Source organism: Cherax quadricarinatus, chromosome 77 (genome assembly GCF_038502225.1).
Source record: "Cherax quadricarinatus isolate ZL_2023a chromosome 77, ASM3850222v1, whole genome shotgun sequence".
Taxonomy (NCBI): Eukaryota; Metazoa; Arthropoda; class Malacostraca; order Decapoda; family Parastacidae; genus Cherax; species Cherax quadricarinatus.
In genome coordinates, this window is record NC_091368.1 from 7,531,841 (window position 1) to 7,559,153 (window position 27,313).

At 39.2% G+C, this 27,313-nt stretch overlaps 1 protein-coding gene across 1 annotated transcript in view; it reads left to right on the plus strand.

Annotated features, from left to right (window-relative positions):
• LOC128701995 (proprotein convertase subtilisin/kexin type 7) overlaps nucleotides 1-26,906 on the plus strand; it is a 39,513-nt gene extending 12,607 nt beyond the window's left edge. Inside the window, exons 3-12 of the mRNA XM_053796007.2 lie at nucleotides 127-325; nucleotides 1,473-1,659; nucleotides 3,680-3,828; nucleotides 6,058-6,200; nucleotides 8,034-8,201; nucleotides 9,913-10,179; nucleotides 16,376-16,479; nucleotides 17,625-17,810; nucleotides 20,861-20,975; nucleotides 25,873-26,906. Coding sequence (XP_053651982.1) covers nucleotides 127-325; nucleotides 1,473-1,659; nucleotides 3,680-3,828; nucleotides 6,058-6,200; nucleotides 8,034-8,201; nucleotides 9,913-10,179; nucleotides 16,376-16,479; nucleotides 17,625-17,810; nucleotides 20,861-20,975; nucleotides 25,873-26,355 — 2,001 coding nt within the window. The 3' untranslated portion in view covers nucleotides 26,356-26,906. The remainder of the gene's footprint in view (nucleotides 1-126; nucleotides 326-1,472; nucleotides 1,660-3,679; nucleotides 3,829-6,057; nucleotides 6,201-8,033; nucleotides 8,202-9,912; nucleotides 10,180-16,375; nucleotides 16,480-17,624; nucleotides 17,811-20,860; nucleotides 20,976-25,872) is intronic.
• Nucleotides 26,907-27,313: the final 407 nt, after the last annotated feature.

Genomic DNA, 27,313 nt, shown 5'->3' on the forward strand with positions numbered 1-27,313 from the left:
TTTCATTCATAACATTTATTTTTTTTCTTGTGCTCTGTACTACATCCATGCATATTCGAACAATCCAGATTTAAAATTTTCTTCTTTGTCTTTTAATAATTAGTACGTTTATAATGTATGTTGCAGAAAAACTCTGTTGCTGGTCAGTATGACATTAATGTTGTAAGCGCATGGGAGAGTGGCATCACTGGTCGAGGTGTAACTGTGTGTGTCATTGATGACGGACTGGAGTGGCAACATCCAGATCTGAGGGACAACTATAACCCTACAGGCTCGTATGACCTTAATTCAGATGATCCTGATCCATCTCCTGTGAAGAATGGAGGCAAGTATATATAAATGTACATTTGAAATGGCAGATACATTAAAATTTTTGTGTATGCAAATTTTCTATTATGTGGTTAAATAATTTTGTATGTGTATTATACATTGTTTTCTGCATCACCAGAAAATGAGGTACCATTAGGAAGCACATTGGTAGACATCTTGAGTCACAGTAAAAAAAAATTTTTTTTTTTTTTAGCATAGGTCTGAAGTACTTATTGTTTTAAAACACAATATATATCTCAGTTTAATGGACTTCAGAAATGCAGGACAAAATATGTTGGATCACTTGATTTGGAAAGAGCAGATAGTTCATTAGCTGCAGAATTGTCCCGTAATATTACAGTTATGACAAAGTCAATCATGTTGCTATCCATCATAATTACTTTACCACTAATGGCCACCCACCCTTTCTTCTCCTCTCATATTAGTCCATTAAAATGAGAGTTTATTGTTAATACACAATAACACCTCTTTACAGACTCCCCTTTAACAGATTTCAAATATTGTGGACAAAATTGGCCAGACAAACATTGGAATCACTGGACAGATGGAAAAAATCTATAATTCAGGATTTGTTTCCATGGTGATAGTGTTTTTTTTTTTTTTTTTTTTTTTTTTTTTTAATCATTGAACCAAGTTCATTGATTCTGATGTTTGTCCAGTACAAGCCAGTAACAAACACAAACTTTTTAATTAAAGTGAAGTACATACAGTATATTATACAAATAGGCTGATTGACATATATAACTAATTTATAGAAAGTCTCTTGATATGCACAGCATTTTGGACAACTTTACAACTAAATTATGATTACAGTGTCCACGTCCAGGACCTGTATATTTTCATTGTTGCCGAGCTGTGGACTGCCCACACCAGTTTGTTTGTGCTTACTCATGCCTTCCCTCCACTACAGATTTATACACTAGACGAGCCTGGCCCATGGCTGGGCTCAGAGAGTAGATAAGCTCTCAAAACTCTTCAAAGATATATCAAAGGTATCTCATTCTATTTTGTTCCATCCTCTCTTCATGTCCAAACCACCTCAACAACCTTCCTCAGCCCTCTGGAAAATAGTTTTGGTAATCCCACACCTCCGCACCCGCACAGAATGATAAAAATTGAACAGTAACATCTCCTGCTTGCAGAACGAAATGAGCATGGGACAAGATGTGCTGGGGAGATTGCTGCAGTTGCCAACAGTGTTTGTGGTGTTGGTGTAGCTTATCGAGCGAACATCTCTGGAATTCGTGTGCTTGGAGGGCGTATGACAGATTCCATGGAAGCTTCGGCATTTATTCAAGGGCTAGAGGTTAATGATGTATATTCGTGTAGGTAAGAAAATACATTTATTATAATGGTAACTCTGTACTGATCAATAACATTTATTATAATGGTAACTCTGTACTGATCAATAATCGTTTGCATAGGAAAAAAATTGGTTACCTTCTTAAATAATTTGAATTAAATTTTTTTAATGCCTAGAAAATTTAATACAGTGGACCCCCGCATACCGTTGGCATCACATACCGTTTATTCCGCATACCGCTCACTTTAATCGCAAAAATTTTGCCTCGCATACCGCTCAAAAACCCACTCACCGCTGTTCATCCGAGATGCGTCCAATGTGCGCCTTAGCCAGCCTCACATGTTCCGCCGGTGGCATTGTTTACCAGCCAGCCTCCGCGGTAGCATCCAAGCATACAATCGTAACATTTCGTATTATTACAGTGTTTTTGGTGATTTTATCTGGAAAATAAGTGACCATGGGCCCCAAGAAAGCTTCTAGTGCCAACCCTACAGCAATAAGGGTGAGAATTACTATAGAGATGAAGAAAAAGATCATTGATAAGTATGAAAGTGGAGTGCGTGTCTCCGAGCTGGCCAGGTTGTATAATAAACCCCAATCAACCATCGCTACTATTGGTGGTACAGCTGCTGCTGCTGCACTGTCAGCTGCTGCTGCTGCTGTAGCATCGTCTGCTGCTGCTGTAGCATCGTCTGCTGCTGCTGTAGCATCGTCTGCTGCTGCTGTAGCATCGTCTGCTGCTGCTGTAGCACTGTCAGCTGCTGCTGCTGCTGTAGCATCGTCTGCTGCTGCTGTAGCATCGTCTGCTGCTGCTGCTGCTGTAGCATCGTCTGCTGCTGCTGTAGCATCGTCTGCTGCTGCTGTAGCATTGTCTGCTGCTGCTGTAGCATCGTCTGCTGCTGCTGTAGCATCGTCTGCTGCTGCTGTAGCATCGTCTGCTGCTGCTGTAGCATCGTCTGCTGCTGCTGTAGCATCGTCTGCTGCTGCTGTAGCACTGTTGTTGGTGTGGCTTATTGAGAATATACCAAGAAACAATTAACCCCAGAGGATTTGCCACCCAGGATAACCCAAAAAAGTCAGTGTCATTGAAGACTGTCTAACTTATTTCCATTGGGGTCCTTAATCTTGTCTCCCAGGATGCAACCCACACCAGTCGACTAACACCCAGGTGAACAGGGAAAAATGCCTGGAACTAGTGCTCATATTGGTGAATTTAAAGCCAGCAAAGGTTGGTTTGAGAGATTTAAGAATCGTAGTGACATACACAGTGTGATAAGGCATGTTCTGGAAGAAAATACCAAACAGGACCTACAGTACTCAGGAGGAAAAGGCACTCCCAGGACACAGTGTCTCATCAGTCATTGCTGCATCTTCAATAAAGGTAAGTGTCATTTATTCTTCATTTAGTAGACTAGTACATGCACAATATATACTGTGCATGTACTACTCTACTATTGTGCATGTATCCTTCTCTTTGTGTGTAGGAAAATGTATATTTCACGTGGTAAAATTTTTTTTTTCATACTTTTGGGTGTCTTGCACGGATTAATTTGATTTCCATTATTTCTTATGGGGAAAATTCATTCGCATACCGATTATTTCGCATACTAATGAGCCCTCTTGCACGGATTAAAATCGGTATGCGGGGGTCCACTGTACTGTATTATTTTACTTAACCTCTGCAATAAATTTTATGGTTGAAGCAAGACTTGTTTCAAGAAGAAACTTACTTAAGTCTTTATTTTTGAGCATAAATAAGGGACATGAACCATGTATGTTCCATTTTGCATTAAGGGAAGAATTCTACTTAGAAATTTGTTTTAATAAGCTCCATGTATTATACAGTAATACATGTATAGTAATAAGTCAGCTCTTATAAAGATCTATACAGTTTGATTTTTTTGTAAATATGACAAAAAAGTTTCTCCAAAATTGAATCTGTACTATAAAAGCCTTTCCATATACTGTATAAAAAATTGCACAATATACATATATAGGAGTCTTGAGAGAGCTTACTATATACAGTAAATGAAAGTTTTGTTGCAGCTGGGGTCCAGATGATGACGGGAAGACAGTAGACGGTCCTCACCACTTGGCTTCTCGTGCATTGCTACATGGTATCACCTATGGCAGGAGGGGATATGGTGCCATTTATGTTGTTGCATCTGGCAATGGTGGGAGAAACAAGGATAATTGTAAGTTGTGCGAACTACTATTTTTTTTTTTTTAACACCAGCTGTCTTCCACTGAGGTAGGGCGACATGAGAAAAAAAGAAATGTTTTCGCCATTGCTCGCTCCATCACTGTCTTGCCAGAGGTGCATCAGTACTACAGTTCATATGCCCCTCCAAACTGCAGATGTCCCCATCCTTTCTTCAGAGTGCAAGTACTATACTTTCCACCTCCAGGACCCAAGTTCTGGAGGTGGCAAGTTTACCTGAATCCCTTCATAAATGTTACCTTGCTCACATTCCAACAGCATGTCTAGTCATAAAAACCACTTGTGTGTGTGTGTGTGTGTGTGTGTGTGTGTGTGTGTGTGTGTGTGTGTGTGTGTGTGTGTGTGTGTGTGCGCACTCACCTAGTTGAGATTGCAGGGGTCGAGTCCAAGCTCCTGTGTGTGTGTGCGCATGTGTGTTTGTGTGTGTGTTTGTGTGTGCGTGTGTATGTGTATGTGCATGTGTGTGTGTGTGTGTGTGTATGAGTTTGTGTATGTGTGTGTGTGTGTGTGTGTGTGTGTGTGTGTGTGTGTGTGTGTGTGTGTGTGTGTGTGTGTGTGTGTGTGTGTGTGTGTGTGTGTGTGTGTGTGACTCAACAATCAATATTTGCACCAATAACTCACTACAGTTGTGACCGGGTGTGAAAGTGTGAATTGCTCATTACTCTAAAATTTGTTCATGATTGTAGCCATGTATAAACGCAAGTAACCATTCTTACAGTATTCATTACCTTTGTAACTTGTGAGTTCATTACCTTGTACCTAGTTCAGCCATCAAAACTTTGGGGCCCAGTCCCTGGACCCATTGTGTACCTCTATAATCTGTTAATACCTTTGTAACTTGTCATGATTGTGACTAGACCTACCTGGAGTTCATTACCTTTGTAAATTGTGAATTCATTATCTCTGTAACTTGCTCAGCCATCAAAACTTTGAGGCCCAGTCCCTGGACCCATTATGTACCTCTGTAATCTTTTGACTACCGCCTTCAGGATGGGTATGGGGTGCATAATAAACATATTAAACTAACCCCACTCCTGTCTCACACGCTCACACACGCCTGCCCCTCAAGGGAGGCTCCTTGATGCTGGTGAGGGGCTCTTGATCTAGGGAATTGGATCTGTGCTCCAGCTCATGGAATTGAGCCTGAATACCTTCCATCCCTCCCCCACATGCGCTGTATACTCCTACAGGTTTAGTGCTCCCCCATGATTATAATTATATCACATACACCTGCTGTAGATTCAAGCCCCTCACATACAAAGCCTCCTTTACCCCCTCCCTCCAACCTTTCCTAGGGCAACCCGTACCCTGCCTTCCCTCCACTACAGATTTATACACCCTCCAAGTCATCACAGCTTCCTTGATCCTCTCTAAATGTCCAAACCACCTCAGCAACCCCTTCTCGGTCCTCTGGGTAATACTTTTAGTAACCCCCCACCACCTAATCTTCAAACTATAAATTCTCTGCATAATATTTACACCATACTTTGCCCTCAGACACATCTCTTCCTTGCTTAAGTGTTTAAAAGAAGAGTGTTGGTACCACTATACTCTGGTACATTCCCTTTTTTGCCTCTATAGACAAGGTTCTTTATCTATATAGATGTCTTGATGCACCACCCACCATTTTTTCTTCATTTGCTGATAAGGCTAATGAAAGGCCTTTGAATATTTACATAATATTCATAAACAATATCATGAACAGTAAAATGCCATGTATGCTAAAACTACAGTAGGTCACTGTACAAGTGCAGAATTGATGTGTACAGCATTGATAAAATTTTTAGTAGTCTTGTAGATAAAAACTATTAAGAATCCCTCCGATATTTACAGGAGTGCCCTGTTTATACAGCAGGCTAGGTTTCAGGCTACTTCTGTAAAGCAAAAATTGCTGTAAAGTGAAATACATATAGCATTTTTCACTTTCAAATCCATATGAAAGCCTGATAACAAATTTACTCTATCATATATTATTTGAGCAATAAAACTAGGCCTAAAAAATGCACGTACAGTACACAGATTGCTTACCTTAAAATATTTTATCCTTAAGTTATAGTGAGTGGTGAATATATTTATTGTAGGAAATCTGAATAAATGAAAAATGGATATAATTGAAAACCATTGCAAAATGCTGTATTTCCTTAACATTAATGGCAGTTCTGAGGTGTGCTTCTGTGATATATATTACAGTACCGTATTTCAGGTAATTTTGATGGTTATGCCAACTCGGTCTACACAGTGACAATTGGGGCCGTAGACTTCAAGGGCCGAATGCCATACTATGCAGAGGAATGTGCAGCAATGTTGGCAGTGACACCAAGCTCGGGGAGTAATGGCCGTGATATTGTAAGTGTTGTAGTGTGTTATGCTAGCAGTTATTGTGTTTACTTTAAGTTTTGGGGAAAATGAGCTGTACTTTAGTGATGTATAATTGAACCTCAAGTTCCAGGACTTCCTGGTTAAATAGGTTAGGTTAGAGAATCAAAAAAAGAACTAGATTTAACAGACTTGAGATAGTAATTTTTGGTAAGCCTTCAAAATGCAGATATTATATTTCTCACAATCACAAGTCAAGTTTGGCTGTAACCTTTCAATATATACTATATACTGTATGTATTATTAGAAAGAATTGAGAAAGTCTGAAAGGTTACAGTCAAGCTAGACAAAAAAAAAAAAAATTCACTTCAACAGCCATCTCCCCTTAAGGTAGGGTGACCCAAATTAGAAAGTGCATTCACCATCATTCATTTAATCACTGTCTTTCCAGAAGTATGCTGATATTACAATTAATATTACCTTCCGACTGCAACATTACCACTCCTCCTCCAGAGTGCTCTAGTATCATGATGGTGGTATACATTATTGATAAATAAGACACATGTGCACCACTTAGGTATCCTTATTCCTGCAACATTTCTTCTGTACAAGTAGCTTCTTCAGTTGAATACAGGAGATTATAACATTCCAGACAGTAAAAGTGGAGAAGAAAGTTTTAGGGGATCAGTCCCTAGGCCTTGATTGAAGGGACTGATAGAAGGCTTAGAAACTGATCATCTCTAAATGATCACTCCACTTCTACTGTCTTCAGTACTTTATTCTTCTGTATTTGTTTAGAGAAACCTATTGTGCAGGTGAAACATTTTGGCAATAAAGATACCCAAGTGTTACACATATCTTATTCTTCAGAATATGGTGTACTAGCTAAAAACCTGCATTGTATAAAGAAATTAATGTATTACTAAAATCTGAGTATATTATTTTGTGGTTCAAGAAGGGTAAGAAACTGAGACCGCAATATCCATTCTGTAATGTGAGCAGGAAAGATCAAAGAGCAGCCCCTAGAGTGACCCACAATACTCGGCTAACACCTATGTATTGTACCTGTTGGCTGCTAGGTGAGCAGGTGTTTAAGAAGACTTATGAAAAAAAAAAAACACCTTTGTACAGTTCAGGACATTTATTAGAGGAAACCTTTTGTCATGAGTGGTTTCTTCAATCCTAATACAGAGATAACTAAGTAACAAGTATATACATATAGTGGCAGGAGTCAGGTAGAAAACCATGAGAGTATTAGTAGTAGTAGTACAGTTGTGGTGAGATGGGTTTGAGAAATCCTTGTCCGCATTGTTACCGCAGTCTCCAGAATGGGTAATATCCTGTTGATTAGCAGTTTGGGTATAGTGTAACTTCCAGAATTTTGATGGATAGCATTACAGCAATATGACTTGCTCCTACCAAGCTGAATACACAGTCACAGAGCTACAGACCAAGTATAGAAGAGTATGTCAACAAAATACAATACTGTAAGGCACACAAACTGCTAAGCTTTTCTATATGTATAGTAATGTTAGCTTGAAAGAGTTGAATTCTAGTGTTAATAGATTTGAACCTCTTGATACAACACACACACACACATATTGTTTTAGCTATTTTCCTAAGAAACTTTTTCTTTATGTTGCTTATTAACATTAATATTTGATGTAAAAGCTTTCTTGAAATTAGTAAGTTTATTTAGACACTGGCACACATAAGTACAGTTATCATACAGTGTAAATTATCTAGGATAACCCAAAAAAGTATTTTATTTTCTCGTAAATTCATCCCACGTTAGATTGTAGATTTAATTAGTGCGCTTTTATTAAATCCTAGTGTGCATATATTTTCTTTGTTGTGGCCTAGGTAACAACAGACTGGAGTGAGATTAGCCCCTCTGGGTGCACCAAGCATCACTCAGGAACGTCTGCTGCTGCTCCCTTAGCTGCTGCAGTAATTGCTCTGGCATTTGAGGTTCAGCCATGTCTGTCATGGAGAGATGTTCAGTACCTCATTGCACTAACCTCTAGAAAGGTTAGTGTTCAGGTCACCTGAGACAGGGTGACCTGGAAAAGAAGAAACACATTCATCATCACTCACTCCATCACTGTCTTGCCAGAGGCATGGCAACACTACAGTTCAAAAACTGCACCATATATCCATGTTGCAGTTTTTAAACTGTAGTTTCTAGAAATGGGTAATCACATTGTCTATGTTTGTGTGTTCCCTAATATATACATTTTTATATGTAAAATTACAGTCAAAAAACTGAATTTGAGACATTTTGTTAATTTAAATTAAAAATTTTGACTATCTGAAAAATTAAAAATAGGATCAGAAATCAAACCAGATTTTTCCACATTATAATTTGGAACTTTTGCTTTTATTCATAAACATTAAAAAATTTGGAGTTCATTTTAAACTTAGAATTTGAGGATTCATTCTTCTTTATTTGGAAAATGCTAAATAAATTTTGCATTAGAAATGTCTTACTTTTATTCATAGACTGCTCATTAGTAAAGATACTGGATTAGCAAAAGTAGCAAATAAGGACCACAAATTAGTTGGAGCAACTGATTACCTATGGTAAATACAGTAGATAATTTAGTAATAATGATAGAATTACCAACAAAATGTTGGGTAAAAAGACACATGTGCAACTAATGTGACATTTTCTTGTGGCAACGTTTCGCTCTCCAGGAGCTTTGTCAAGCCTTGACAAAGCTCCTGGAGAGTGAAACATTGCCACAATAAAATGTCACATTAGTTACATCTATGTCCTTTTACCTAAAAAATACTGTAATGTAATATAATGTAGACTAAATAGATTCTCTCCTTAGCCAGGCTGGCTGTGAGAGTAACACATTCTTCTCATGAATAGCAAATGGAAGATCAAGCCTCCACTATTACTTGCCCTGAATGGCCCACACAGATTTAGCATATTATAAAAAAAAAAAATTGTAGACTAAATATGTATTATACATACATTTATTCTTTTTTTTTCAACAAACTGGCCATATCCCACTGAGGCAGGGTGGCCTAAAAAGGGAAGCAAAGTTTCTCTTTTTAAATATAGTAATTTATACAGGAGAAGGGGTTATTAGCCCCTTGCTCCCAGCATTTTAGTCACCTCATATAACACACATGGCTTACGGAGGAAGAATTCTTCTCTACTTCCCCATGGAGTTTTTTTTTTTTTTCAACAAGTCGGCCATCTCCCACTGAGGCAGGGTGGCCCAAAAAGAAAGAAAATCCCCAAAAAGAAAGTACTTTCAACATCATTCAACACTTTCACCTCACTCACACATAATCACTGTTTTTGCAGAGGTGCCCAGAATACAACAGCTCAGAAGCATATACATATAAAGATACACAACATATCCCTGCAAACTGCCAATATCCTGAACCCCTCCTTTAGAGTGCAGGCATTGTACTTCCTATTTCCATTAATTACTATATTATCAATGGGGAAGTGTCAGATCCATAAGAATGCTATGGTGCTGGTATTTGTACACCCAGGATTGGTGTGAGGAAGGTAAACGTAGCTCCAATTTCTCAGACCAAGTCTTTCACCAGCATCAACACACTCTTGAAGGGATGCATAGTTTAATTAACTTAACAATAAGGGAAGCAGAGTTATTAAACACTTGGGAAATAATTTACCTAAGTTACTGTAACAGTTTAATTTTATTAATTCTATTCTGCTTGAAGCATAAATGTCTTTTACCCATTTTTTCTTCATTAGATTGATGCATCAAACTCAGACTGGGCTAATAATGGTGCTGGCCTCCACCACTCACATCAACATGGCTTTGGTCTTATTGATGCTGCTGCAATGGTTTCTGCTGCAACCATCTGGGAGTCTGTTCCATTCTCTACAACATACACATCAGAGAAGATGGTGGTTGAGCTACCTATGCCAGCAGAGAGACTTGGTGAAGTTATGGTCAAACACGCTATAGATAAGCATGTATTGCAAGGATATGCTCTCAACATTTTGGAATTTGTACAAGTAAGACATTGAATCCTATCCCATTTTGTATGTATATGAGAAAGAAAATTGGCCATGCATTTAATTTATGGAAAATTAATATTATCAGCATGCTGTTGGAGCGTGAGCAAGGTAACATTTATGAAGGGATTCAGGGAAACCAGTTAGCCAGACTTGAGTCCTAGAGGTGGAAATTACAGTGCCTACTCTCTGATGGAGGGTTGGGAATATTAGTTTGGAGGGGCATCTGAACTGTGATGACGTCAGGTAGACAGTGAGAGGCTGCCAGAAGATCTGTGTAAGATGTGAAGCATCAGTATTGGGGACCAGAGGCTAGTAAATTAAGAGATGAAGCAGAGAGTACAGAGGAACAGCCAAGAACATCACACACTGGATGTTATTGTTATAATGAAATAAAGTTTTAACTGACATTCCATTCAGTACTTGTTTTTCCAATGTATATTTACCCATGTTCAACCATTTACTGTACTCCCATGTACTCACTTGCTGCTATGTTCACCCATTTACTCTTGTGTATGTTTATGTATACCCATTTACTATGCCCCTGTACACCCATGTACTCCAGGAATAAAAGTTACTTGGAAAATCAAACTTTAACTGTTGTTGATTCAAAGATTTAAAATTTTAATCTTTTTTAACTTTGAAATTGTGGCAACAGCTGACAAGTAATGATAAAAAAAACAGAAAACACAAGAACTTTCATTATTAGAGGTACACATCATTTCATTCACATATAGTGAACTTTCTCAAGTGAATCTACATCATTGCAGTCTAAAACATTAATAATAATCTTAAATTTTTTAAAGGGGTAGACTGGTAAGCCAGTGGAAAGCCTCAGTCATCGTGTGACTAAGATCTGCGTCAGGATAAGATAAGATTTCATTTGGATTTTTAACCCCGGAGGGTTAGCCACCCAGGATAACCCAAAAAAGGCAGTGCATCATTGAGGACTATCTGTCTTATTTCCATTGGGGGTCTTCAATCTTGTCCCCCAGGATGTGACCCACACCAGTCGACTAACACCCAGGTACCTATTTGCTGCTAGGTGAATAGGACAGCAGGTGTAAGGAAACGTGTTGAAATGTTTCCACCCCGCCGGGAATTGAACCCGGGCCCTCTGCGTGTGAAGCCAGGCCATAGGGAAACACTTGTAGTGTTTCCTGACAAACCTTACTTAACCTAACCTGAATCTACATAAGTAAGAGGGAAGTGCATCAAGTGAAGGTTGTCAATGAGAAGAACAATCTACAGAATAGGATCACTGATTACATAAAAACATAAGAAAGGAGGAACACTGCAGCAGGCCTGTTGGCCCAAACTAGGCAGGTCCTTCACAATCCATCCCACTAATAGAATATTTGCCCAACCCGATTTTCAGTGCTACCCAAGAAATAAGCTTTGATTATTCTATTTACTTGTGTGCAAGTCCTTTCAAATCCAACCCCTCTCACTCATGTATTTATCCAACCTAAATTTGATACTACCCAAGGTCCTAGGTTCAGTAACCTTACTAGGCAGACTGTTCCACTTTTCAACTACCCTATTTCCAAACCAATACTTTCCTATATCCTTTCTAAATCTAAACTTATCTCATTTGAATCCATTATTGTGGGTTCTCTCTTGGAGAGATATCCTCAAGACCTTAATTATATCCTCTTTGTTAATACCCATCTTCCACTTGTACACTTCGATCATGTCTCCCCTCATACTTCGTCTTACAAGTGAATGTAATTTAAAGGACTTCAGTCTTTCTCCATATGGAAGATTTCTAATGTTATGAATTAATTTTGTCATTCTATGCTGAATTTTTTCTAACGAATTTGTATCCATTCTGTTATATGAAGACCAGAACTGAGCTATGTAATCTAGGCGATCACAAATCAATTACATTTAGCATGGAATGGAAGTATGATAGTAGGGATAACTCAGTAACAGTCCCAGATTTTCGCTTAGCAGATTACGATGGGCTTAGAGAACACTTATCATCTGTTAACTGGGGTAACGAAGAGAGCTATCAATATGACAGTTTTCTGAACACTATACATGCGGCTCAAAGAACGTTTATCCCATATAAAGAAATTAGATCAAATAGAAATGACCCAAAATGGATGAATAATAGGCTGAAATATCTACTAGGGCATAAGAAAGGAATTTATAGGCGTATCAAAAGAGGTGAGGGTCATCTTATGAATCAGTATATGGATATTAAGAGGGACATTAAAAAGGGGATAAGAAAAGCTAAAAGGGACTATGAAATTAAAGTTGCTAGGGATTCTAAAACTAACCCAAAAAGTTTTTTCCAGGTATATAGAACAAAAGTCAGAGATAAGATAGGTCCCCTTAAAAATAACTATGGGCATCTTTCTGACAAAGAGAATGAAATGTGCTCGATTTTAAATATTATTTTCTCTCGGTTTTTACACAGGAAGACACTAATAATATTCCAGTAATTAATTTTTATAGTGGGCCGGAAGAAGATAAATTATGTAACATCACAATCACTAGTGAAATGGTTGTGAAGCAGATAGACCGACTGAAGCAAAATAAGTCACTGGGTCCTGACGAGTTTTTTTCAAGGGTTCTTAAGGAATGCAAAATGGAACTCTGTGAACCATTAACTAATATTTTTAATTTATCTCTTCAAACAGGTGTAGTGTCTGATATGTGGAAGATGGCTAATGTAATTCCTATTTTTAAAACAGGGGACAAGTCGTTACCGTCAAATTACCGCCCAGTAAGCCTGACCTCAATTGTAGGCAAATTACTAGAGTCAATTATAGCTGAGATTATAAGAAGCCATCTCGATAAGCATAGCTTGATTAATGATACTCAGCATGGATTCACAAGAGGCCGGTCTTGTCTAACTAATTTATTAACTTTCTTCAGTAAAGCTTTTGAGGCTGTTGACCACGATAAAGAATTTGATATTATTTACTTAGATTTTAGTAAGGCTTTTGATAGAGTTCCGCACCAAAGACTGTTAAAGAAAGTGGCAGCTCATGGCATTGGGGGAAGGGTGCTCTCGTGGATCGAATCATGGCTCACAGACAGGAAGCGGAGAGTGTCCATAAATGGGGTTAAATCCGAGTGGGGATCATTGACAACTGGCGTTCCACAGGGATCAGTCTTGGGCCCGTTGTTGTTTATAATATATATCAATGATCTTGATGAAGGAATTACTAGTGATATGAGCAAATTCGCCGATGACACAAAGATAGGTAGGATAATTGATTCAAACGTAGATGTTAGGGAACTTCAGAAAGATTTAGACAAACTCCATTCTTGGTCAGAAAAGTGGCAGATGCAGTTCCATGTAGATAAATGCAAAGTTCTAAAGCTCGGGAGTGTCCATAACCCTAGCACTTATAAGTTAGATAATGTAGAACTTAGCCATACAGACTGCGAAAAGGACTTGGGGGTTATGGTGAGCAGCAACCTCAAACCAAGACAGCAATGCCTAAGCGTCCATAATAAGGCAAATAGATTGTTGGAATTTATATCAAGAAGTGTAAGCAACAGAAGTCAAGAGGTTATAATGCAGCTTTATACATCATTAGTAAGGCCTCACCTAGATTATGCAGCTCAGTTCTGGTCTCCATATTACAGAATGGACATAAATTCGTTAGAAAACATTCAGCGTAGAATGACTAAATTAATACATAGCATTAGAAATCTTCCTTATGAAGAAAGATTGAAGACTCCTAAATTACATTCACTTGTTAGACGAAGAATGAGGGGAGACATGATCGAAGTGTATAAGTGGAAGATGGGTATTAATAAAGGGGATATTAATAAGGTCTTGAGGATATCTCTCCAAGAGAGAACCTGCAGTAATGGATTTAAATTAGATAAGTTTAGATTTAGAAAGGACATAGGAAAGTATTGGTTTGGAAATAGGGTAGTTGATGAGTGGAACAGTCTACCTAGTTGGGTTATTGAGGCTAGGACTTTGGGTAGTTTCAAATTTAGGTTGGATAAATATATGAGTGAGAGGGGTTGGATTGAGTGAGACTTGCAAATGAGTGGATAGAGTTATCAGAGCTTGTTTCTTGGGTAGCATTGAAAATTGGGTTGGGCAAATGTTTTATTAGTGGGATGGATTGTAAAGGACCTGCCTAGTATGGGCCAACAGGCCTGCTGTAGTGTTCCTCCTTTCTTATGTTCTTTATTGTGGAATTTTTTTGCCAATCAGTGGCTTCCTCAGTCCAATACAGAGAAGAATGGTTGAAGATCAGGATGGATATAGGCTCATTAGAGAACATACAGAGAAGAATGACTAAAATGATTTACTATGTAAGGAACCTCCCATATGAAGACAGACTTAAAGCCTTAAATCTCCACTCTCTGGAGAGGCGTAGAATGAGGGGAGATATCATTGAAGTGTATAAGTGGATGACGGGCATAAACAAGGGAGATGTTAATAAAGTACTGAGGGTGTCGAACCAGGTAAGAACCAGAAATAATGAATTTAAGTTGGATAAATTTAGATTTAGAAAGGACATAGGTAAGTACTGGTTTTCTAACAGAGTTGTAGATGCGTGGAACAGTCTTCCCAGTGGGGTGATAGAGGCTAGAACCTTGGGTAGCTTTAAGAAGAGGCTGGACAAATATATGAGTGGGAGGGGCTGGGTTTGAATGGTGTCATTGGGTACGGGAGTTATTTCTTGGGTAGCTTTAGGTAGAGGTCGTTTTGATAAGGACCTGCCTCGCATGGGCCAGTAGGCCTTCTTCAGTGTTCCTACATTCTTATGTTCTTATGAGTTTGAGGTGATCAGTCCATCACATTGACTCCAGACTGAGGGATTGATTACCTCAAACTCCTGATCTTCAACCATTCTTCTCTGTATTGGACTGAGGAAGCCACTGGTTGGCAAAACATTCCACAAATAAAGATACCCAAGTGTTTCACAAGTTTCTCGAGGATCAATGATGCTAACACTTTTGGTACAATAAACTCATATAAAGCTCCTTTATATAGTGTGATTTTTTGTAAATACAACTGATAAAGTTCAGTACACTACATCCAGAATTGAATAACATGCACTATGAAAGCCTACCCATGTCCTATTCAGTTTTGGATGTACTTTTTAAATCTTTCTTTCTTTCAATGTACCAGCCATATCCCACCGAGGCAGGGTGGCCCAAAAAGAAAAACGACAGTTTCTCTTTCTAAATTTAGTAATTTATACAAGAGAAGGGGTTACTAGCCCCTTGCTCCTGGCATTTTAGTCTCCTCTTACAACACACATGGCTTACGGAGGAAGAATTCTGTTCCGCTTCCCCATGGAGATAAGAGGAAATAAACAAGAACAAGAAGTAGTAAGAAAATAGAAGAAAACCCAGAGGGGTGTGTATATATATGCTTGTACATGTATGTGTAGTATGACCTAAGTGTAAGTAGAAGTAGCAAGACGTACCTGAAACCTTGCATGTTCATGAAACAGAAAAATGGACACCAGCAATCCTACCATCATGTAAAACAATTACAGGCTTTCATTTTACACTCACTTGGCAGGACGGTAGTACCTCCCTTTGCGGTCGCTGTTTACCAACCTACTACCTTGAACTTTTTAAATCACATTTGCAAAAAAAAGAGCTCGATCTAGAGAAGCTTTCTGTAGCTTTAAAAACAGGTGTGACAATCACCCAATATACTGCCCTCTTACTTACTGTATATATGAGCATGTCTTTTATTTTCTGGAGTCACTTGTGAAAGTTCACTGCACATGAACAAAATGTTGTGTTCCTGTAATAATAATGATTCTTCTGTTTTCTTGATTCTTATTGTTTACTATTAAATTTGTTGTGAATTTTACCTGTGTGGAAATTAACAATGAGTTAAGCAATGGAAACTGAATTATATTCAAGCAGAGTAGCTGATTCACATGCTTTCTTGAATCTGTGGAATTGTATGAGAGAATAACAAATTGGGTCGTTGAAGCAAACTCAGACGGGTTTTAAGCGTATGTATGCATGTATACATGCATTCATTGCATTTGTGCACATGTATTCAGTGCTTATTTGTGTGAGTAATAGAGGCTGTTTTTTTTGTTTGTGTGAGTGAGTGAGAGTTAAGGTTGAGTTTAGCAGTCACATGACTGGGAATGGTGGAGTCTGCTGGACCTGCCTATTATGAGTCAGGAGGCCTGCAGCAGTGCTTTCCTTTTCTGATGCTCTTATGTTCTTGTGTGTACAGGTGCGAATAACAATAAAACATGATTATAGAGGGAGCCTGAATATCGTCCTAGTGTGTCCCAGTGGTACCAGGTCAACCCTTGCTGCACCCAGGGAGGTTGACAAGTAAGCAGATTTACCTCTTAGAATTTCAAATGTTTTGTTTCATTATATTTGTGGAAAGCACTTGGGGTAAGTTGTACATGTCATCCAGTAATGCTTTTTTTCATGAAATCTGCTTATGTAGTATGTTAAAAGTAAATGTAAACTAGAATGAACTTTGATATCTTATTGAAGTCTTTTCTTTCAGCCACTCGATCTATGATACTTAAGATATCAAGTGTTTTTCTGCATGTTATGTATTTTAGAATACATAGGCATCCTAAGTTGATCCTCATTGCTGCTTACTGCAGTTTGAATATGGAAGAACTTGACCTGGTGGATAGGTTCCCTCGCTTTATGTAAATTCACTATTATGCAATATCCTTTTTTTTATTGGTAATCTTGCATATTCCATGTATGTTCGTTTGCATGTAGTAGATATTTTTTGCAAGGGGTGTTAAACTTAGTACAGCTGCCATGGTCTTTGAATGCATCTAGAGTATAAAACAAAGGACACCTGCATGCCTTCCCTATAAACTCAAGTAGGCACAATAATTAAAACTTCCTCTACACTGCAGCATCACATAAAAACTAGCCATGAGCCTGCAGATCACAACATAATAGAAGTACAGACATGTATGTGCAGGGCTCCCGACCAGCAAAATGAGATCATTTATGACGGTACCTTCACAGAATTCAACTTCAATAACAGAAACATAAAGTGGGATAAAATCAACCATGTCCTAAATGAAACAAGCTGGGAAGATATCCTAAAGAACACGGATCACAAATCCTTCCTCCCTCACACCAGTAAACATGCTCTCGTATAAATTGGTAGATTGTAACGAGATAGCATAATGGTTTAACCTTCTGTGGAACATGTTCATAGGGTACGCATCCATTTTCTCTAGTACAGTACAGTGGACCCCCGGTTAACGATATTTTTTCACTCCAGAAGTATGTTCAGGTGCCAGTACTGACCGAATTTGTTCCCATAAGGGATATTGTGAAGTAGATTAGTCCATTTCAGACCCCCAAACATACACGTACAAATGCACTTACATAAATACACTTACATAATTGGTCGCATTCGGAGGTGATCGTTATGCGGGGGTCCACTGTACTAGTATTATTTGATTCCCTTTGATTTTTATAAATATCTTTTCTAGTTCTACCAAGGGTCTGGTGGACTGGCCACTTGGTACTGTACGTTGTTGGGGAGAGGATCCAGTTGGTACCTACCAGATGACAGTAATGCAGACTCGACACCAGCACCTCAATGGCCAACTGGTATCTTGGCAGCTGGTTCTCCACGGCACCTCCATGACACCATCTGAGCTACAGGGGAGAAGAGAGTAAGGATATACCACCTAGTTCAGGTATACAGTCTCTCCTCACTTAGCAACGTACTCATTTACCGATGACTCGGACTTGCAATGGGCTCTCTGACCAGTATGCATACCTAATTTTCTCTATTCTGTTTATTACAACATACAGTACACTACTGTACAAACATTTAAAAATATACTAAAAATGTTATAATTGGTGTAAATGTGGCATTAAAACAGTATCAAAGATGGTTGATACAAACCACTACCATTATAGTATGCGCCTTGTTTAGCGACAAGTTCGTTTACTGATGTCTTAGGAACGGAACTCCGTCGTTAAGTGAGGAGAGGCTATATATCATACTCTGCATTGTAAATGGCTCCAAAAATCTTGTTATGGAATTCAGATGAGTTAGAAGAAATAATTACCCAATTGTATAAAGAGGACACACATACAGCATATGGGAATTTTTTATCTCGGAAACATTTTGCCCACCAGGGGCTTTTTCAGTCTGATACACAGTAGTATATAACATTAAAGGTTGGGTGTACCAAGTCGCCTGATGGTAGTGTTCTGTAAAATTAACTTGGCTAGAACTCTTGATATGCTGAAGCTATCAATTTTCTGCACAATTGTACTGCTAAGGCAGTACAATTTTGTCTAAAAGAGCATCAAAGATCTCGCCAACAAGCAACCTCCAGGACCTGCTGCCCCAGTGTCGACTTCTGGTGTCTTCTCTTTCCCTTTTGGACACTGCAATAAGACGTTTGTGGGGAAGACTGGTTGAAGGCAGTAGATTAGCATCAGGGAACATGAATACAGGTGTAATAGAGATGATCTAATTATGGTAATTCCCTCATGAAGCACAGACACATAGAAGGACATTTATACAGTAGAGTAAAGCCAAGCTGGTCATCAGAGTCTGATTTAAGAAGTCAGTGTGTAGAAGCATCCCTGATAGTGGTAACAAATATGGTAGTGCAGAAAGTAAGTATAGTTATAATATACCTGCACCCTGTCCACCCAGGGGCAAAGCCATCAGGTAAGCAAGAATGGAGGAGCACTTGTCTTTGTTTTTTGCTGAGCCCCTTAGTGATGTGTGATAGTGTTTAGTTATCTTTCTCCATCACCTTGACATGTAATTAATCTGCATTACTATTACTATTGTTACTATTGCTACTACTGTTGCTGTTACTACTTTTACTGCTACTACTATTGTTACTGCTACTATTACTACTACTATTACTACTACTGTACTACTGTTACTACAACTACTACTGCTGGAAATAAATGGTATAAAATACCGACACAATGGAAATATGAACACATATGCAGTATAATGTGATCCTTTATTGACTACGTTTCGCCCACACAGTGGGCTTTTTCAAGTCACAAACAGAACTACCTGGGGTGGAAGGAACGCGAGTATTTATAGTCAGACTATACTCGCGTTCCTTCCACCCCAGGTAGTTCTGTTTGTGACTTGAAAAAGCCCACTGTGTGGGTGAAACGTAGTCAATAAAGGATCACATTATACTGCATATGTGTTCATATTTCCAACTACTACTGCTGTTATTACTACTATTACTACTACTGTACTACTGTTACTACAACTACTACTGCTATTATTACTACTATTACTACTACTGTACTACTGTTACTACAACTACTATTACTACTACTGTACTACTGTTACTACAACTACTACTGCTATTATTACTACTATTACTACTACTGTACTACTGTTACTGCAACTACTACTGCTATTATTACTACTATTACTACTACTGTTACTACAACTACTACTGCTATTATTACTATTACTACTACTGTACTACTGTTACTACAACTACTACTGCTATTATTACTACTATTACTACTACTGTATTACTGTTACTACAACTACTACTGCTATTATTACTACTACTGTACTACTGTTACTACAACTACTACTGCTATTATTACTACTATTACTACTACTGTACTACTGTTACTACAACTACTACTGCTATTACTACTACTATTACTACTACTGTACTACTGTTACTACAACTACTACTATTACTACTACTGTACTACTGTTACTACAACTACTACTACTACAATTACTATTATTATTGCTATTATTATTACTATTATTATTATTACTATTATTATTATTACTATTATTATTATTACTATTATTGTAAAGTAAAAGGACACAAGTGCAACTAATGTGACATTTTTATTGTGGCAACGTTTCACTCTCCAGGAGCTTTGTCAAGCCGATACAAACAGTACATGGACACAGAGGGTATATATAGGCTCAGAGTGAGGTGCAATACTGGTAGTAGTAGTAGTGATACAAGTTGTAGTAGTAGTAGTGATATAAGTTGTAGTAGTAGTAATACAATATGTTAAAACACTTAACTCACACATGAGTAAAAGGATATAAAAGCTATTACTTGGGTAACATAAAAATAGGTTAGACAAATATTTCTATTGAGGCTGGATAGAGAAGGCCTATTTTTATGTTACCCAAGTAATAGTTTTTATATCCTTTTACTCATGTGCGAGTTAGGTGTTCTAACATATTGTATTCCTACTACTACTACTGCAACTTATATCACTACTACTACTACTACTACTACCACTAGTATTGCACCTCACTCTGAGCCTATATATACCCTGTGTGTCCATGTACTGTTTGTAACGGCTTGACAAAGCTCCTGGAGAGTGAAACGTTGCCACAATAAAAATGTCACATTGGTTGCACTTGTGTCCTTTTACTTTACATACTGTCAGTAATTCTACCAACTTTATTACATTACTATTATTATTATTACTACTCTTATTACTACTACTACTACTACTGCTACTGCCGCCGCCGCTGCCATTGTCGCCGCTGCCACTGCTGCCGCCACTGCTGCAACTATTACTATCACTACTGCAATTACTACTGTTACACTACCTCTGCACAGTGTTGTACTAATATTGAATGTTGGTTCTTTGCAGTTGTACAATATTGTAGTTATATTTCATGTACTTAAATTGACCTGAAGAATATGTAAATATAAGAGTTTTCAATTTCTGATAGGTTGGTGGAGAGGGCAGTACGAGGAGAGGTGATTCATGTTAATCGGAGCATGTTGTGTCACCCCCCAGAGCTGAGATTTGAACCTTTTGAGCCTTTACCTGAACGATGGCTAAAGGTAGGGGTCTTGGTAATTTTTACACACTACTTTCAACTTTTCGTTATAAAGTTGGTAGAATTACCGACAATATGTAAAGTAAAAGGACACAAGTGCAACTAATGTGACATTTATTGTGGCAACGTTTCGCAATAAATGTCACAATAAATGTCACATTAGTTGCACTTGTGTCCTTTTACTTTACAACTTTTCGTTATATGCACTTTTGTTTTTAAACAAACTAGCCATCTGCCACTAAGGTAGGGTGGCCCAAAAAATTATTAACACTTTCACCATCACTCACTCCATCACTGTCTTGCCAGAGGGGTGCTGATACTACAGTTCAAACCTGCAAATATTCCCACCCCTCCTTAGAGTACAGGCACTGTACTTGCTACCTCCAGGACTGAAGTCCAGCTAACTGATTTCCCTGAATCCTTTCATAAATGTTACTTTGCTCACATTCCAACAGCACATCAAGTCATAAAAACCGCTTGCCTCCCCTCACTCATATCTAACACACACACACACACACACACACACACACACACACACACACACACACACACACACACACACACACACCAGAGGATGCAATGGGAGTCACAGTGGGAGGTGGAAAGGGAGAGATCTGTGTTTGTCTATGGGCTAGACGAAGCTAAAGAGGAAACTTATGATGAAAGAAAGCAGGAGGAGAAAAAAGCGATTGAAGACATCATGAAGGTGATAGGCGAGGGGGACATGACCCAGGTGGCAAACTTTCGGAGAATCGGGTGGTTCACAAAGAAAAGGAATCGGCCTCTCAAAGTAATTTTCAAGGCAGAATCAACCCGAACCATGATCCTGCAGGAGAAAGCACGGCTGAGGGGCAAGCAGGAGTTCCGGAGTGTGTACCTCGATCGAGACAGCACACAGGACGAAAGGAAGGCGATGAAAGAGAGAGTTCAAAAACGAAAGGAGAAATGGGAGGAAATGAAAAAGGAGAGCAGAATAACCCAGGATCAAATGGAAGGACAAGCACACCCCCCAGAAACACCTGCAGAAAGACTCCAGCCACGACACCCCCAAGGCAACTGAACAATCCAAACCAACCATCACACACCGATCCCTCTGTTCCCACCCCCCGCACCACAGTTACAGTATTAAAACAGAAGTTGAAGGTTTGGTACACAAATGCAGATGGATTAACGAGTAAACCTGAGGAATGGCAAGAAAGAATCAATGAGAAGTCCCCAGACATCATAGCAGTTACAGAAACAGAACTCACGGAGACAATAACAGATGCAATCTTCCCACCAGAATACCAGATCATGAGGAAAGATAGAAGGGGCAGAGGGGGAGGTGGGGTTGCTCTGCTCGTAAAAAACAGATGGAAATTCGAGAAAATGGAAGGCATAGATTAGACTGGAGAAAGAGACTACATAGTAGGTACACTTCAGTCTGGGGAACACAAAGTAGTCATTGCAGTGATGTATAATCCACCACAGAACTGCAGGAGGCCAAGAGAGGAATATGAAGAGAGCAACAGAGCAATGGTGGACACACTTGCTGAAGTGGCAAGAAGAGCTCACTCCAGCAGAGCAAAGTTGCTGGTTATGGGGGATTTCAACCACAGGGAGATTGACTGGGAAAACCTGGACCCACATGGGGGTTCCGAAACATGGAGAGCCAGGATGTTGGACGTGGTGCTGGAAAACCTCATGCACCAACATGTTAAGGACACTACCAGAGTGAGAGGGGAGGATGAACCAGCAAGATTGGACCTTGTGTTCACCCTGGGCAGCTCAGACATTGAGGACATCAAGTATGAGAGTCCCCTAGGAGCTAGCGACCACGTGGTTCTGTGCTTTGAATACATAGTAGAGCTGCAAGTGGAGAGAATAAAAGGAGTTGAATGGGAAAAGCCTGACTATAAAAGAGGGGACTACATAGGGTTGAAGAACTTCTTGCAGGAGGTCCAGTGGGACAGAGAACTGGCAGGAAAACCAGTAAATGAAATGATGGAATATGTAACAACAAAATGCAAGGAGGCAGTGGAAAGGTTTATTCCCAAGGGCAACAGTAACAACGGGAAGACCAGAATGAGCCCCTGGTTTACCCGACGGTGTAAGGAGGCAAAAACAAAGTGCAATAGAGAATGGAAAAAGTACAGAAGGCAGAGAACACACGAAAATAGGGAGATCAGTTGCAGAGCCAGGAATGAGTATGCACAGGTAAGGAGGGGGGCCCAGCGACAGTATGAAAATGACATAGCATCGAGAATCAAGACTGACCCGAAACTGTTGTATAGCCACATCAGGAGGAAGACAACAGTCAAAGACCAGGTGATCAGATTAAGGACAGAAGGTGGAGAACTCACAAGAAATGATCAGGAGGTATGTGAGGAGCTGAACAGGAGATTTAAGGAAGTTTTTACAGTAGAGACAGGAAGGGCTATGGGAAGACAGCACAGAAGGGAACATCAAGAGGGAATATACCACCAAGTGTTGGATGACATACAAACAACCGAGGAGGAGGTGAAGAAGCTCCTAAGTGACCTTGACACCTCAAAGGCGATGGGACCGGACAACATCTCCCCATGGGTCCTTAGAGAAGGAGCAGAGATGCTGTGCGTGCCTCTAACCCCAATCTTCAACACATCCCTTGAAACTGGGCAACTACCTGAGAAATGGAAGGCAGCTAATGTAGTCCTCATATTTAAGAAAGGAAACAGAAACGAGGTGCTAAACTACAGACCTGTGTCTCTGACATGGATTGTGTGCAAAGTCATGGAGAAGATTATCAGGAGGAGAGTGGTCAAACACCTGGAAAGGAACAAGATTATAAATGAAAACCAGCATGGGTTCATGGAAGGCAAATCATGTATCACAAACCTCTTGGAGTTTTATGACAAGGTAACAGAAGTAAGACATGAGAGAGAGGGGTGGGTAGATTGCATTTTCCTAGACTGCAGGAAGGCCTTTGAAACAGTTCCACACAAGAGATTAGTGCAGAAGCTGGAGGATCAGGCGCATGTAACAGGGAGGGCACTGCAATGGATCAGGGAATACCTGACAGGGAGGCAGCAACGAGTCATGGTACGTGAAGAGGTATCACAGTGGGTGCCTGTGACGAGCAGGGTCCCACAGGGGTCAGTTCTAGGACCAGTGCTATTTCTGATATATGTGAACGACATGATGGAAGGAATAGACTCTGAAGTGTCCCTGTTCGCAGATGACGTGAAGTTGATGAGAAGAATTAAATCGGATGAGGATGAGGCAGGACTGCAAAGAGACCTGGACAGGCTGGACATGTGGTCCAGTAACTGGCTTCTCGAATTCAATCCAGCCAAATGCAAAGTCTTGAAGATTGGGGAGGGGCAGAGAAGACCGCAGACAGAGTATAGGCTAGGTGGACAAAGACTACAGACCTCACTCAGGGAGAAAGACCTTGGGGTGACCATAACACCGAGCACATCACCGGAGGCACACATCAACCAAATAACTGCTGCAGCATACGGGCGCCTGGCAAACCTGAGAATAGCGTTCCGATACCTTAATAAGGAATCGTTCAAGACACTGTACACTCTGTATGTTAGGCCCATACTGGAGTATGCAGCACCAGTCTGGAACCCACACCTGGTCAAGCACATCAAGAAGTTAGAGAAAGTACAAAGGTTTGCAACAAGGCTAGTCCCAGAGCTCAGGGGAATGTCGTACGAGGAAAGGTTGAGGGAAATCGGACTGACGACACTGGAGGACAGAAGGGTCAGGGGAGACATGATAACGACATACAAGATACTGTGGGGAATAGACAAGGTGGACAGAGATAGGATGTTCCAGAGAGGGGACACACGGACAAGGGGTCACAACTGAAAGCTGAAGACTCAGACGAGTCACAGGGACGTTAGGAAGTATTTCTTCAGTCATAGAGTTGTCAGGAAGTGGAATAGCCTAGCAAGTGAAGTAGTGGAGGCAGGAACCATACATAGTTTTAAGAAGAGGTATGATACAGCTCAGGAAGCAGAGAGAGAGAGGACCTAGTAGCGATCAGTGAAGAGGCGGGGCCAGGAGCTGAGTCTCGACCCCTGCAACCACAATTAGGTGAGTACAATTAGGCGAGTACACACACACACACACACACACACACACACACACACACACACACACACACACACACACACACACACACACACACACACACACACACACACACACACACACACACACACACACACACACACACACACACACACACACACACGCAGACGCTCTCTCTCGCTCTCTCTCTCTCTCGCTCTCGCTCTCTCTCGCTCTCTCGCTCTCTCGCTCTCTCGCTGGATGTCTAAGCCCCTCACACACAAAACCACCTTAACTCCGTCCCTCCCACCTTTCCTGCAGTATATAAATTTTTGGAAGTTGAAAGAGTAGATAAAGCAACAAACTTTTTATTGGTGGGTTTAATCCAAATTAAACATTGCTGAATGTGGAGATAAATGAAATACAGCCTCTCCTTGCTTATTGACATACTCGTTTACTGATGACTCGAACTTACAATGGGCTCTCTGATCAGTATGCATACATAAATAATGTATATTAGAGCTGATTTACTCTATTCTGTTTATTACAATATGCAGCACACTACTGTATAAACATTTAAAAATATACGGAAAATGTTATAAATGGTGCAAAGGTGATATTAAAACAATATAAAATATGATGGATACAAACCCACTACCATTATAGTGTGCTCCTTGCTTAGCAACAAATTCATTTACTGATGTGGTCTTGGAAATGGAACTCCGTCGTTAAGTGAGGAGAGGCTGTACAAATTTATTTTAGATGATTATCAAATAATATACATTGATATGCAGGAACTGTATTTAAAAATTTGCCTACTTTAAAAACCTAAGGTATTCTAATATTTGTTTAATTTTCAGGTGCTTGTTATTACTGGTTTCTTTTTTATGTTTATGGCAGTATTCAATTCCCTTGAATATATGTTTTGCTATAATGATGAAAAAGGGAAATTTTACAAGAAACTTCAAGATCTCTCAGCTGGCCGAGCAATGCACCAGAGAAGTGTATCCGTTCAGCGAAGTCTCACTGCAGATCACCGTTACGGAAGTATTGAAGGTGGAAGCAACTCTCAGAGCACTGTAGAAACTCGCTTACCAGCAGCAAATTCAAATGAGTTTCTTTCGCTGATGGTGATAGACAGAGAAACCTCACCATCACCCTCTTGTGATGCAGATATATCTAGTCTAGACTGTGATAGCGATGAGGATAATTTATCCTCACATTGTACAAGTGATACAGTTATACCAAAGGACACCGATGTTACTGATTTCACAAATGATGAATTTTTATCTGAAGGTGATGAAGATAAGAGAATTTCAGAAAAATCCGAGTTAATGGATTAGTTTTGTAAGTATTTTTCTACTGTTTGTATCTTTTTCTTTAGGGAAAAAAAAAGTTAAATTGGAGATATGAATGACTTTTTGAAATAGAATGAAGACATGTTCTTGTAAACAAAGTTCCTTGTTAGTATTCTAATATTTATCTGAGATAGGCAAAACTTGTATACTATTATGGTCATTACCAGTAATGTATAAAGCACTATTTATTAATTATTTAATGCTTAAATATTATTTGTACAGTGCACCTCAACTTAATAACCAAGATGCAAACTGGAGAAATCGTGTAGCAAATTTTACATTGACTAAACCACATTTTCCCATACACACCCATTTATATCCAGTGATACATTCTGGGACAATAATAATCATTTTTTAATTATTCTTTTTCGTTAACATTGCAATTAGAAATAGTATGCTTAGAAGAGTTTGGTCTTAAGGAGAGGCTGGGTACAATGTCCACAGAGTAGTTTCAAAAGTCAAGAGAAGAGGATTGCAGTAGCAAAAAAAAATTCACATTTCTTGATTTATTTTGTCAAAAAAAAAAAAAAAGTATACTACACTACACCAAACTATTATGTGCATAAAATGCAGTTGGGAAAACATTTTTATTAAATTCAAAATTCAGTGATAACCCTTGTACAATACAGTTAACACAGATAAGTAAGACCCATGTGCAACAGTTAGGTAACTATATTCTGAAATGTTTTGTCTACACAGTAGGCTTCTTTGGTCGAGTACAGAGGAGGCAGCAGGAGCAGAAAAGATGTAAAGAAGATGTAACACATGCAAAATTGGAAAAAATAAGTCTAAGAAACCTAATTTTACCATAAAAAAAAGTATACCACACACACCAAATGCTTCATACAAGATAGAAATGCATTTAGTGAAAAACAATATAAAATTAAAAATCACTCTTGCCTGACATGAGAAGTTGTTTGAATTAAAATAGCTTATTCTATGA